This window comes from Aristolochia californica, unplaced genomic scaffold (genome assembly GCF_029961685.1).
Source record: "Aristolochia californica isolate CCGP_79_NKW_82.1479 unplaced genomic scaffold, dmAriCali1.0.hap1 SCAF_5, whole genome shotgun sequence".
In the NCBI taxonomy this organism is placed as follows: domain Eukaryota; kingdom Viridiplantae; phylum Streptophyta; class Magnoliopsida; order Piperales; family Aristolochiaceae; genus Aristolochia; species Aristolochia californica.
Window position 1 is genome coordinate 6,903,362 of NW_027182214.1, and position 13,129 is coordinate 6,916,490.

The window sequence follows — 13,129 nt, forward strand, 5'->3', positions numbered from 1 at the left end:
TCATGCTTTATGTCCTTGGTTGGCAAAGTTCTGTATGATTGATTAGTCTCAGGAGGTTGATCGATCAATCGACATGATTTTACATTGCTTGCACAATATTGATTGATTAATCCGCTTGGATTGATTGATCATGCTCTATAACATAAATTGGTCATGTTTTGGATGTTCATTCAATCAACCTTGATTAATAATTCATGCTTTATATTTTTGGCATGTGCGATCGATCATTGGTAGATGTTGATCGATCAATCATGTGCCAGTTCACTACGTAGATTTTTAAACCATGAATGAAAGTAATTCTAAATTATTCTAACATGTATGAAATGTATTTATGCTTTGGCAATGACATGTATATATGGAACTATGTCCTAAAGCTTCAAAATTTTCGTTGTACCTCAAGTTTTGGAAGGTTTAGGATTGGTCTCTTACATAGACTAAGTTTTGAGACTTTTCAAGACTTCCTAAAGTCTAATCTTCAATTATTTGCTTCTTCTTTTCTGAGGGTGCTTCTTCAAGAACACTTTGACATGCTATGAAATTTGAGGTCTTCGAGAAGCTTATGCCAGTTCATTGCATAGACCTTTGAATTTTGTCCCTTGAAGGAAGTGCAGCTGAAGTGCTTGAATCTCAATTGTTAGATCAACTAAGTTTTGTTACAATCAAAATCAAGAATGGAGCCAACACTCGATCAACATCATATTTGAAAATTATTCCATTTAATAAAATATCATTGTATTGCAAAAAAAAAAAAAGTGAATCAAGGGTAATTCAAGAAAGCGACTTGCCCTTTCTTGAGTAATTTTTAAACCCCATAACTTTTTAAATATTTAAAATTTAATTATTATTTGTCAAATTGTGGTAACCACAAAATGAAGGTGATGATTGAGTGTTGATATGGGGATAAGGTGGGGTTAGTGGAGATTAAGTGAAGATTTATAGAATAAGTAGGGATTCTAAAGGACCTGATAGTGGGATAGCGACAAAGTTGATAATTCAAACATATTACATGTTTAAATAGAGATGAGATTGATAAAGTCAGATTTCTTGAAATCTTTTGAATTTCTGGAAAAGATAAATACTTTACTAACTTGTCGTAATTTGAGTATACCAAGTCTCTATTTACATTAGGGAAAACAAATAGAATCTAATTACAATTAAACTACCCTCGTCGCAGTTACACCCAAAGTCAAACACTAAAAGATAAGTCATCAAATAATTAAACAATATAACATAAATAGAAAAATAATATAACTAAAACACCTTTAGTTGAGACTCTTCTATGAGCCCTCCTCCCGTGAGACTCTTGTAACACTCCATATAAATTCTGATTCGGTGAGACTTTTTGTTGTTAGAATCATGTAAGATTCTTTCATACCTACTCTTCAATGCTCCCCTCAGACTGGACTTTATAACTTCAGCTTGTAATGAAAAAGATTTTTGGTCCTCAATTTTTCTTTTTTGCTAAAAAAAATCTTCATAGATGCAAAAACTTCATCTTTTGTTCTTCCCCTTTCTTGACTATTTTGGTCACATAAAATTTACCACAACATACCTCTTTTTCATACTTCTTCTACTTCTCCCCCTCGAGTTGGGGATAAAAAAGACATAGAGACCCACCTTAGACAAAACACAATATGGGAGAAAAAAATCACTCTTGGTCGTACAACAAAGTTCTATACACTGGTCAAAATGGCCATAATTTGAAACACACTCCGTTCAATTTTCAAAGGTAGAAAATGACCCAACTTTAGGGCACAACAAAGAATAATCACTTTTTAAGTGTAGCTCAAACACAAATAACCTCTTGGATGAAGAATAAAAGACTTAACTCAAACAAGATGTTGGACACACTCCAATACTTTTTAGGTAGTAGGTCTAGGTATTACTTTGAAGTGATGAAAATACAAGGTGATAAACTGAAGAAATACTAGCTAAAGGGAAACAACTTTAACTAGAAGGAGGCAACTATACAACTTTCATACTTCCAAACGAATCTAGAATGTGACCTTTAAAAAAACTAGGGGAGACTATAACGGAAAAACTTAATGAATTTGACAAAGTAATTTTTTTTTTTGGGGGTGATAATACCTTTTTCGAAGTTGATGATGCAGAAGATACAACTAAGTAACAAAAATATAAAACATGGAAATAACATCGAATCAAGATATAGCATACCTTGAACGAACACATCATGGAGAAATTAAGTTTGACAAAAACTCTTTGATTAGAAGACAAATTTGGCTATAACACTAGAATTCAGGGAGAAAAGAGAATTCAATTCATGTTAAAGCATGGGGAGATAATAGGAGAGAGAAAAGGAAAATAAGATATTTTTGGCAGAACTAACCTTTAGTACTTCTATATGACTCAAAATCACAAAACATTTATTTCCAAAGAAACTAGACTCAAAGAACTTTAATTTGAATCTTTTATGACCTCTTGATTTTTTTCCTTATGTGTCATACCGTTTCCAACTCCAATGAGAATATCTCCAGATTGGCACAAAGGGTACTCCTTTTAAAACTAGACTTTGATATATTTCATTGAAATATAATATTCTTCATGAAATATAATTATTTTGAAAGAAATAATCTGATAGATTTCAGACGAATAATCTGGCTGAACTAAGTACTCTTTCTTCTTTGGCCAGTATAACCATTGACTCTTCTGAGATTGATATCTCCCTCTAGAAAACTCATATTGAGAATTTGTTTAAAAGGTTAAAAAAATCGACTCACTGATATTTCTTTTGAGATATAAATTTTCATATAAAGTCTTTTCCGTGATGGCATAAAAGGCTTAAAAAACTGAGGCTTTCTTATATTGGTCGAACCTCTTTTATTGTCTAACATTTGCTACTTCAAATATTGATTTCTCCTTGTAAAAAACTTTGATTGTAAAAATTCTTATTGTGTTGGAATGTAGACTCGATGATCTTTCCTTCAATATATTTTAAGAGTTTAGTATGGGGGTATGAAGATCAAATAAACAATGGGTACTGGAGTAAAAAAGAAGCAAAAAGTAGAATACAAACCTAAAGTGATAAATCAGAAAAAGGATCACATTATCTCTATGGATTGATTGAGTCAACTCACAGAACTTGCTTTGATACCATGTTAAATTTTTGAAAAATAAAAATATTTCACTAATATGAGTACAATGAACCTCTATTTATAATAGAGAAAATAAGTAGAATCCAATTATAATTAAACTACCCTGGTCCTAGTTACACCTAAAGTCAAACACTAAAAGGTAAGTCCTAGAACAATTGAACAACTAAACATAAATAGAAGACTAACATGATTAAAATACCTTTAATTGAGACTCTTATGTGAAAACTCCTCCTGCAAAATTCCTATACGATTCCACCATATTAATTTAGTTCAGTGAGACTTCTTGCTATGAGAATTATGTAAAAAAATTTCATGTAGGACTCTTCCATACCTACTCTTCAACAAAATCCAATTTTGACCCTTTGTGCTTAAGATATTCTTTCCTCTTCATAGTGATGAACTTAATTGTTTAGATGAGAGAGGAAAAATGGTTTTTCCTTGTGATTCTATTCTACTATATTTTAAAAATACTATTTTATCCATTTCCTTGAATTTATAATAAAAGATAATTACACCCATCTTTATTTTGTTATTTTTTAATTTTTTTATTTTAAAAAATAGAAGAAGCCATGTCCTTCCTTCTGTATGTCCCTTAATGGAAAGTTCTAGAGGATGTCTGATCCCTTCCCAAAATACCTAATTTAAAATAGAGTAAGCCTTACTCCTTCCTCCTCTATGAAGGAAGATGCCAAAATACCTAATTTAAAATAGAGTAAGCCCTTGAAGAATAAGAAACTCCGGGTAGAACTTAGGTAGAAAATCTATTTCTTCTTTGTTTCCGGCAGGTAAACTCAAAAAAAAAAAAAAAATACTATTTAAACGAAAGCATTCAACGGCTACCAGAGCGCATGGCCGCGGCGCATTCATCGACAGTAATAGCGTACATTTGATCCCATCTATCCACTAAGGAGAAAGTGAACTCCGCCTTCACGACGTTTATCGACTAGACACTGATGGAGTGATGGAGCCGTATTAGTTCTCAATGCCGGCGCTGTTTGATGACGTTCATGGGATTCACGTCACCACTGCAACCTCTCCGTGATTTTAGTTGGGTACATGTGACCTACCGCGCGTAGTTGCCGCCACGAACCGAACTTCTTTGCCTGCTCTGCCAAACATGCTTTCGACCTCTGTTTTATCCTCTTCCTCCCATCTTTTCCGCTTCTCTGCTCCCACCGCTTTAACGGCCCCAGCAGAAGAAGAAGAAAAAGTTTTAAAAAAGTTCAATCTTCTAGTTCTTTAATAGGAAACTGATACTCGGCTCTCCGCTTTTAAATTTATCCACCGTTGTTATCGTTCAGTACAATGAAATTCGAAGACTTGCTGATGCAGCCAAGTGATGAGCAGCAGAAACGACTTGACCTGGAGGAGGAGGTTTCGTCTAAAACCCAGATTGTAATCTTTCGTTTCCTGCATCCTGGTAATCTCCTGGAAGTGCGATATTTGTTTATATCTTTTCAGGTGGCCAAGTTACAAGGATTATTGGAAATGGAGCAGGAAATGAAACGAGTTCTACGACGTGCACTGCACAGCCCGCAGGATGCTTATTCATATCGTTCGACCTTACTTCCACTTCAGGTACTTTGACAAGATGCGAGAGATCTAATCCATGTCAATGCCCCTTAATGCATCTTGAGAAGACATAAGTAGCTCGTATCCAAGTGATATGAACCCAATTCCAGTTAACCAAGCACTTCCCATCTGAATTTGCTTAAGCGTCTCGCTCAGTGTAACTCTTTCACTGGGCGAACTGTTCCTGTATTCGAAAAGCTGAACTTAGCTGCTTCTGTAAGCAAAAAGTATAATTAGCCATCGAATTGTTCATCTAATCAATATTCTATGCAAAAGGTCTTAAATATGTCTGGATGCAGATAAGGCTGCTTGTTGCAGAAGTAGCTATGATGGAGGAAGAGATCATACGACTGGAGAGAAAGTTGAACGAGCTAAAATGGTGTCTGCATCATGAGCAAAGGCAGAATCAGGGATTCAGATTCGACCAACTAAATTTTCTACGTGGACTAGGAACAAGACGGAAAGCACACAGAGATTTTGAGCCTACTCCGGTATTCCAATATGCTGATATTTCAAGGCAAAGATTGACTAGAGAGAGAGAATCTTCAGACATGACACGCTTGCATTCCAGAAAGTCGAATGGTAAGATTAGTTACGGAAAATAACTCTAAAACTTCTTCTTCCCAGGTATTTAGAGAGATTTGGGTAACTATGTAGTTGTTATCGGTCGATATTAGATGCAGATTAATGGGATTAGTTAAGAAGTTTCTAAAAACTGCACGTAATTCATGAAATTTTTTGCCAAACTATTCACACCATATCACAACCAATATAGACAGGTCTGCTCTGTCACAGCGAAGAACAAGAAATTTGATTAATTAGTTGCTGGCTTTGTATTACTGACTAATTATCTGTTCTGTTTTTGAAGGTTACGACAGAACAGAAAATGGCACTGATAGATTGGTAGCTAGAAACGAAGAGAAAACAAATCATAATGTACCAACTGAAGTGAAAAACATCCACGATCCAAACAAGCTCTCAGAAGAACTCATCAAATGCTTGATCAGCATCTTCCTGAAACTGAACCAGACCCCTCAAATTGCTTGTGAATCATCACAAGCTGCTCCTATGCTAGCAATTCCCTGTATGAGGTCAAAAGGTTTCATCACCAAGACATCACCTCCTTGCAAGACGAGGATGCTGGCATCAGGGGAGAACAAATCAAGGCTTGATCCTTACGGCATTTTGTCAGAATCTGATGGCATAACACGAGATTTGGGACCATACAGGAACTTCATTCATTTCACAACAAGCTCGTTGGACACAATTCAAATCTCTCAATGTTTACCAGAGATGGGGAAATTAAGGTGATTTTCATGTATTCCCACTCCTGCAAGCTAGCAAATGCTGGTAATGGCTCCATACAAATACATCTCAAGAAGTAGAACGAACTACAGAATAACTCTTCTAAGATTCCGTTTCATCCAATTACGAACTTCATCCATGTACATCCACAAATATAAAAGTTTTGTTTGTCTCTAATGATTTTAGTAAGTCTTGAATACCAGAGCAAAACCATCAAATTTAAGACGACCAGAATGCAAATAGGCCAAATACAACTTGCTGTTTTGTACAAGCTCAGACATATGTCCTGCAGTTTGTTGAGTATGTTTTTCTTCTAATATAGACACCCACCACATACTTAAAAAGTCTCTTGTGAGTAACTATAAAATGTTTTTTTGCAGAGTCCTGATGCATGAACTCTATTATGTGGATTTAAGTCAATTGAAGTACAAACAGAAGCTAGCATTTTGGATCAACACATACAATGCTAGCATAATGCATGTACAGTACAATAACTTCTGCGGTATCAATTACAAGCAGACCGACGTTTTCCTTCCTTAATTGTTTGAGAGGCTATAAAGAGGCTATAAAGACTGATGTACTGTTATTTTTCTAACACATACAGGCATTCCTCCAACATGGACTGCCTTCCACTTGTGACAAGTTGCTGGCATTGATGAACAAGGTAATTTTGCACCATCATACTCAAAACTGGAAATGTTATTTAAAGCAAGATTAATTGCTTCTATGCATAGGCTAATCTTAAATTTGTTCTCAGAATCTAAACCATTGATGCATTTATCATAGACTAGTCATGAAAATGGCAGTAGCAGTCTCCTACAAACTGATCTCTGTATATATATTCAAATATACACCAGTTTACTATATTCACGGCATATTGAGCTAAACCAGCTGGTTCAATCTCAAAATGGTAGTAGTCTCACCTATTTAATATAGTAAACTATAATCCTCCAGTCATTGATGTCTATCAGTGATTTGGGAATGCAGGATTTGACTTGGTCAATCATTCATTACAGTTATTTCCGTCTCTTTTATTAAGAAGTTCATATGTTCAAATTTTTTTCTTTTTTTTAAGTGAGAGATGAAATATTATTAAGAGAAAGATAGTACAAGGAAGGGCAAGTTTTAACTTTAAAGAGAATGAAATAAATAAAACACCATCGAAGGTCTAAGAAGGATCAACAGGGATGGAGTCCCAGATGACAAGGTGTTACAACCAAACTCCACCCTAAGGCTGAGTTTGGAACACAGAAAGTGGAGAGAAAATAAAAGGAAGAGAAGAGGAAGAGAAAGACAAAAGAAAGAGGTTTCTTTTCTCTTATTTGGATAGCCATGGAAAATGAGAGAGAAAATGGAAGAGAATTATAGTTTCTCTTGTTTGGATACCAGTGGAAAATGGAAAAGAAACGAAAATTAGTTATATTTTAAAATTTTATCTCAGGTTTCAATTTCTTTTGTTTTATCCAAAAATTCCATCATTTTGTAAGAGAAAATTTATTAACTAAGAGAGAAAGAGAGTTTCCCTCTTATTTTCTTTTCTTTCAATGATTCTCTACTGCCAAACAATAGAAAATAACTTTCTCTCCCCTTTTCGTTTCTTTTCTTTTCTTTTCTATGGGTTCCAAACAGGTCCTAAATGGTTGGTTTCCCTTGGCATGTGAGTCCAACACAGCATAAGCCCAAAAATTTCCTATCCATGTAACTTTGAAACTACAAGGGGAGAGCTATTTTTGTTGTCCAGCAGAGACTAATCACCTAAAGCCCTCCATTTTCAGCAAACCACAAGCACAAGCCTAACAAAATTTGACCCTTCTAACCGGACTCTAAGCTTTCAAAATTTGCTAGCCGAAAAGCTTTTTGGATGACCTTTTCAATGGCACCACTTCTAGAATGGGAATGCTCATATAAATGTTTCAATGTTTCTTTCCTTGCAAGCCCCATATAGAAAGATATCCGACAATGTATTTACTGCAAGATATGAAGTAATGTATATCTTATACTTTTAAATATGAAATAAAAGCAAACAAAGATCTTTTATTTTGAGAAGCAATACTTACCAACTATAACTAGGTGAGATTAGAACTTCTGCAGAAAAAAAAAAAGAAAATTACAAAGAAGTTCAACAAGCAAGAAATGTTTTCACCTTGTGTTTTTCATGGTGTATTAAACTTCTTTTAGCAGTTAAATATTAGAAGAGCCTTTTCAGCATCTTTAAATACTCTGCTTTCATTAAGTGATGGTCAAACCATTGTGCTTTCCATTATGCTTCCTCTCTTCTTGTCACTCTATTAGCAACAACTAGTAACTAAGACAAGCTTAACCGTGACACAGGCTGCTGTGAATGTGGGGGGCATCATGCTAAACTCACTGGCTATTGAGCATTTCATACTCCGGCATCCTTCCAATTCCCTTAACTCTGAAAAAGTAAGTAAACAACTGCTAATTGAAAAAATACTTCTTCCATTTTCGTTCTTTTTCTGCACATGCATGTATACATCTGCAAGCACATAGATATGATTTCTCATACAATTTCCAAATGACCTCAGGAACCTGCAGATGAAAGAGAAGCACTACTTCAACGTGCCTATGGTCTTAATTATCCTGAACCGAACATCACATTTGCTCTCTGTCGAGGCAGTAGATCCTCTCCGGCCGTAAGTGAACTTACACATTTAATTCATGTAGGCAAATCAAGCTTCACAACAAATGGGAGACCAGGCTTTTCTTTTTCTTCCCTCACAGTCCTTGTTGATGCAGAGAAAAGTCAATACTCAAATGATCTCACTCTCAAAAACCACCAAAAAGTAACAAGCAAACATCTCTTTAGCTGGTTTGTTTAAGCAAGAATGAAAGTGAGTCACTCACTAGTTTAATGTCATACATGCATTTTATACAGGTAAGAAAGAGAGAATATGATGTAACTCTCATGTCACATTCTCACTTAGGCCCTACCTTAAGAAAACCAGCCTCCTAACCAACAATTAGGTTTTCATACAAATACACAAGTCAGCCATAAGTGGATCAAAATCAAGGAATGAGGAAAAGTATAGGAGTGCAATTCTCCAACCAAAACATGTTAACAGTGAACATATATCTCACCTCTCTTCCATCCCCACTATTCTGAGGCAAATGATAGAGAGTTATTTAAGAGAAGGAATAGAAGATAAGTTTATCATGTTTTTCTCTCAGGACCGTACTGCTCAATTAGACCATTCTGCTTCTCTATAACATGAAGTCTCTGATAACTCTCTATAACATGAAATTAGACTAAGTCTTTAAAAAGTCAGCCCCTCACATGCCAGTTCTTGTCAAAATCCCTTTTTAGGTGTTTTCACCATGTTATTCTGACTAAGAATTGCTTATAGTCTGTTTTCTCTAAATGGCAAAAAACCCTTGCTTCTTTACATAACAAAATATTTAAGCTAAGCACCCAAGAAGCCTTTCACTTTAGAACCCAGTTACACAGGTCAAGTCAGGTTAAATGCACTAAAATGGATGCAGATATTTATAAAACAGGCTTCTAAAGATGCTCAGTACCAAAGTACTGGCAGAATTTGGTTTTGTTGCTTATGGAAGAAACTTTCAATACTTTACCACCAAATGTGTGATGTGGCCACTCTTTGCAGCTGAGGGTTTATACTTCAGAAGGAGTGGTGCATGAGTTGGAAAAAGCTAAGTTGGAGTACTTGGAGGCTTCTATAGGAGTCACAGGCAAGAAGACAATTGTAGTGCCAAAGCTTTTGCATTGGCACATGCAAGATTTTGCAGATAACGATGAGTCTTTGCTTGAGTGGATCTACAGCCAATTGCCAAGGAGAGGATCATTAAAGAGATTAATTATGGAATGCCTAAACGGTGACAACAAGATCTCTATCACTAAAAAGATAGAAGTTTCGCCTTACGAATCCGAGTTCCGTTACTTGCTACCTTTGTAAATTATCACTAATATACTCCTTTTTTGAGAATGTATTTTTTTTTGTCAATAAGAACGCAAAAATGAGATGCAAATCATCATGCATAGTGACCATGATCCTTTTTTTTTTTTTTTTTTTATAAAGGTAAATTTCGTTTAAGGCAAAGGAAATGAACAAAATACAACAAGCTAAACAAGAGGGAGTTTTGTTACAACAAGGGATTTAAGGAACACCCCTTGTTTAGTTCAGGTTGCAGCCAACAAATGGGTTGATCTTGGAACATGATGCCTACAAACAAATTGAGAGGACACATCAATAATATCATGAAAACACTGCCAATGGCACCAAGGAGCATTGGAATTACAGGAACACCATCCAATAACAACATTGGAATCCCATTCGATCTATAAGCAGCCACCACAACTTTCATTATAGACGAGGACGCCATACCTATGAGGTTGAACCTCAGCATTGGTGGACTCTAAATTGCCAAGGAGGCCAGAGTAAAAAGTGAGAATAACACTGTCATGGCTCTGGGGGGGTGTCCCCCCTGACAAGGTTATCTTCATCATATGGACATTTGAGCAATGAACTTCCAAATCTCTGTAAGGGAAAATTCATCTCAGCTGAAGACCAAGCAATGATGGCACCTGAAATCCTGCTAATGACTTCCTCAATATTGGAATTCCTGCTATAGAATTGCTTGCTACTTTTCCCTAGACAAAGTCCCCAGGGAACGTGTGCAATGTCAGTGTGACAAAGCTCTGAAAGGCTCCTTGGGATACAAAGAGAGAGAGAGAGAGAGAGAGAGAGAGAGAGAGAGAGAGAGAGATCTTGCTGAAAATGTATCAGGCGAAGTAGTGGTAGATAAGAATATGATCCACATTCTCCTCCATCAGACCACAGAAATTACCTAGGCTATACTGAATTGTATTACCTCGTCTTCTCAAGTTGTCATCAAGTTGTCAGCAGGAAGGATCTTGTTTAAAGTCGCACTCACTTGAAGAAAAAGTAGCCGAGAAGTGAATCAAACTTATTAAAGAGTAAACTAAAATAACTGATTGCAAATTTTAAGTGGCTTTTAAAAAGAAATTTTTGGCTTTTGATTACTATTGTTGGACTCTTATAAGCAAAATGAGTAGTTCGTCAAATACTTCTTAGACGAGTAATGGGATTCAAAATTCAGAAGGGAAAAGCCTTTTCATGAATCAAAATTAGTTTGCCAATATTTCATATGTTATCGTATATAAGGGACAAAATTGTAAATATCTATTTTTCTAAGGGTATTAGTGTAATTTCTGTTTTAAATCTCTATACCTATGTATCGAACAGAAAATCGAAGAGTTCCTTTGATTCTTCATTTTCGGAAAATAAACATGGATTTCGGAAACATTGTCATGGTATCAGAGCTTCGTTCTGCGTCCTGATTTTTGTTTTTCCGAGCTTTTTCGGCGCCTTTGGCGGTCTCGGTTCGGTGGTGGAGAAATCAGCTCGGCGTTGTGCTCTCAGAGGTGAGTTATCTTTCCCTCTTTCTCGGTTCTCGATTTGTAGTGGCTTTCGGAGGGTCTTGTGGGTTTTTCTTTCGGATTTCGGAGGTTCCTCTCTCGGCTTTAGTGAATTTCGGCAACTCCTCTCTCGGGCATTTCGGTTTTCTGGTGTTCGACGGGACCATCTTCGTTTTTGGTCTTGGACGGTTTGTTCTTGGTGTTCAACGGGGTCATTGGCTTCGTTTTGGCTTCGTTGGCCTGGAAGTCCATCATCGGGCCACTGGTATTTTCTTAAACCAGCATAAGTATCTTCAAGATATTATTACCTTGGCTGGTTTGGAGGACACTACTTTTGTTGCTACTCCTATGGAGGTCAATGTCCGGTACAGGAAAGATGACGGGGACCTTCTCGATGACCCTACTATCTATCGGCACTTGGTTGGGAGTCTCATCTACTTGACCACTACTTGCCCCGACATCTCCTATGCCGTTCATCAGGTCAGTCAGTTTATGTCCTCTCCTCGTCATCTCCATATTGCTGTCGTTCGGGGTATCATCCGCTATCTTCGAGGTTCTCCTACTCGTGGGTTATTCTTTCCTACAGGCTCCTCCCTTCAACTTATTGGTTATAGTGATACTGATTGGGCTGGGTGTCCGGATACCCGTTGCTCTACTACGGGTTGGTGTATGTTTTTAGGTGATGCCTTAATTTCTTGGCGTTGTAAGAAACAGGATCGTGTTTCTAAATCTTCTACTGAAGCTGAGTATCGTGCCATGTCTATTGCTTGTTCTGAGATTGTATGGCTACGCGATCTTCTTGCGGAGCTTGAGTTCCCTCAGACTACTTCTACCCCTCTTCATGCTGACAACACTAGTGCTATTTAGATTGCCACCAACCCTATTTTCCATGAACACACCAAGCATATTGAGGTTGATTGTCATTCTATCCGCGATAGCTTGGATAGTCGGGTGATTTCTCTTCCTCAAATTTCTTCGGATCTCCAAGTGGCCGATGTTTTCACTAAAGCAATGACTCGGCAGCGGCATCAATTTTTGGTTGGCAGATTGTTGTTGGTTGATTTCCCAACATCAATTTGAGGGGGGATGTTATCATATATAAGGGACAAAATTGTAAATATCTATTTTTCTAAGGGTATTAGTGTAATTTCTGTTTTAAATCTCTATACCTATGTATCGAACATAAAATCGAAGAGTTCCTTCGATTCTTCGTTTTCGGAAAATAAACATGGATTTCGGAAACATTGTCATCATATACAATAATGGTACTCAAAATTCAGAAAGAAAAGCCTTTTCCTGATTCACAGTGGTGTTAACTGAGTAAAAAATAGTTGAGAACAGCAGCCAAATGATACTTAGAAAGCAAGGAAAGATCAACAGTTACAAGCACCAAAAGAAAAAGCACATAATAAATTGTTTTGATTATTGATGATCATCCAGACCACAAGAGGTTATTGGCCATAGGAAACCAAGCACGCCACGAGTTTCATCAAGTAATAGTAAGAAACTAAGGCTAAAACTTGTCCATATTGACTCTATCACCATTCCCAACTATATTATGGTTGTGTTCTGTTTATCATTTGATTTTATCATTACTAGAGTTGCAAATGGGTTGGGTCAGGTTGGTAAACCGTAAGATCCATATGATCCAATGTAGGTCGGGTTCATTATCCACATGCGATCCATTTCTATGTGGATTGGATCATATTGCGAATTAGAA

The 13,129-nt window shown here is 36.5% G+C and overlaps 2 protein-coding genes across 2 annotated transcripts; both read left to right on the plus strand.

Annotated features, from left to right (window-relative positions):
- Positions 1 to 4,418: 4,418 nt before the first annotated feature.
- On the plus strand, positions 4,419 to 9,925 carry LOC137965200 (uncharacterized). The gene is made up of 10 exons (XM_068811568.1): positions 4,419 to 4,487; positions 4,575 to 4,691; positions 4,842 to 4,901; positions 4,985 to 5,267; positions 5,554 to 5,992; positions 6,371 to 6,470; positions 6,595 to 6,654; positions 8,322 to 8,414; positions 8,537 to 8,644; positions 9,617 to 9,925. Exons 1-10 carry the CDS (start codon positions 4,419 to 4,421, stop codon positions 9,923 to 9,925), a joined length of 1,638 nt encoding a protein of 545 aa, XP_068667669.1.
- A 1,832-nt stretch (positions 9,926 to 11,757) lies between these two features.
- On the plus strand, positions 11,758 to 12,276 carry LOC137965202 (secreted RxLR effector protein 161-like). Its single transcript, XM_068811569.1, has one exon. The coding sequence runs from the start codon at positions 11,758 to 11,760 to the stop codon at positions 12,274 to 12,276; it is 519 nt and encodes a 172-aa protein (XP_068667670.1).
- The last annotated feature ends 853 nt before the right edge of the window (positions 12,277 to 13,129 follow it).

Coding starts and splice junctions, on each gene's coding strand:
- LOC137965200 (XM_068811568.1), top strand. CDS start 4,419: ATGAAATTCGAAGACTTGCTGATGCAGCCAAGTGATGAGCAGCAGAAA. Junction 4,902..4,984: donor AGCTGAACTTAGCTGCTTCT/GTAAGCAAAAAG, acceptor GTCTGGATGCAG/ATAAGGCTGCTTGTTGCAGA. Junction 8,415..8,536: donor ATTCCCTTAACTCTGAAAAA/GTAAGTAAACAA, acceptor AAATGACCTCAG/GAACCTGCAGATGAAAGAGA.
- LOC137965202 (XM_068811569.1), top strand. CDS start 11,758: ATGGAGGTCAATGTCCGGTACAGGAAAGATGACGGGGACCTTCTCGAT.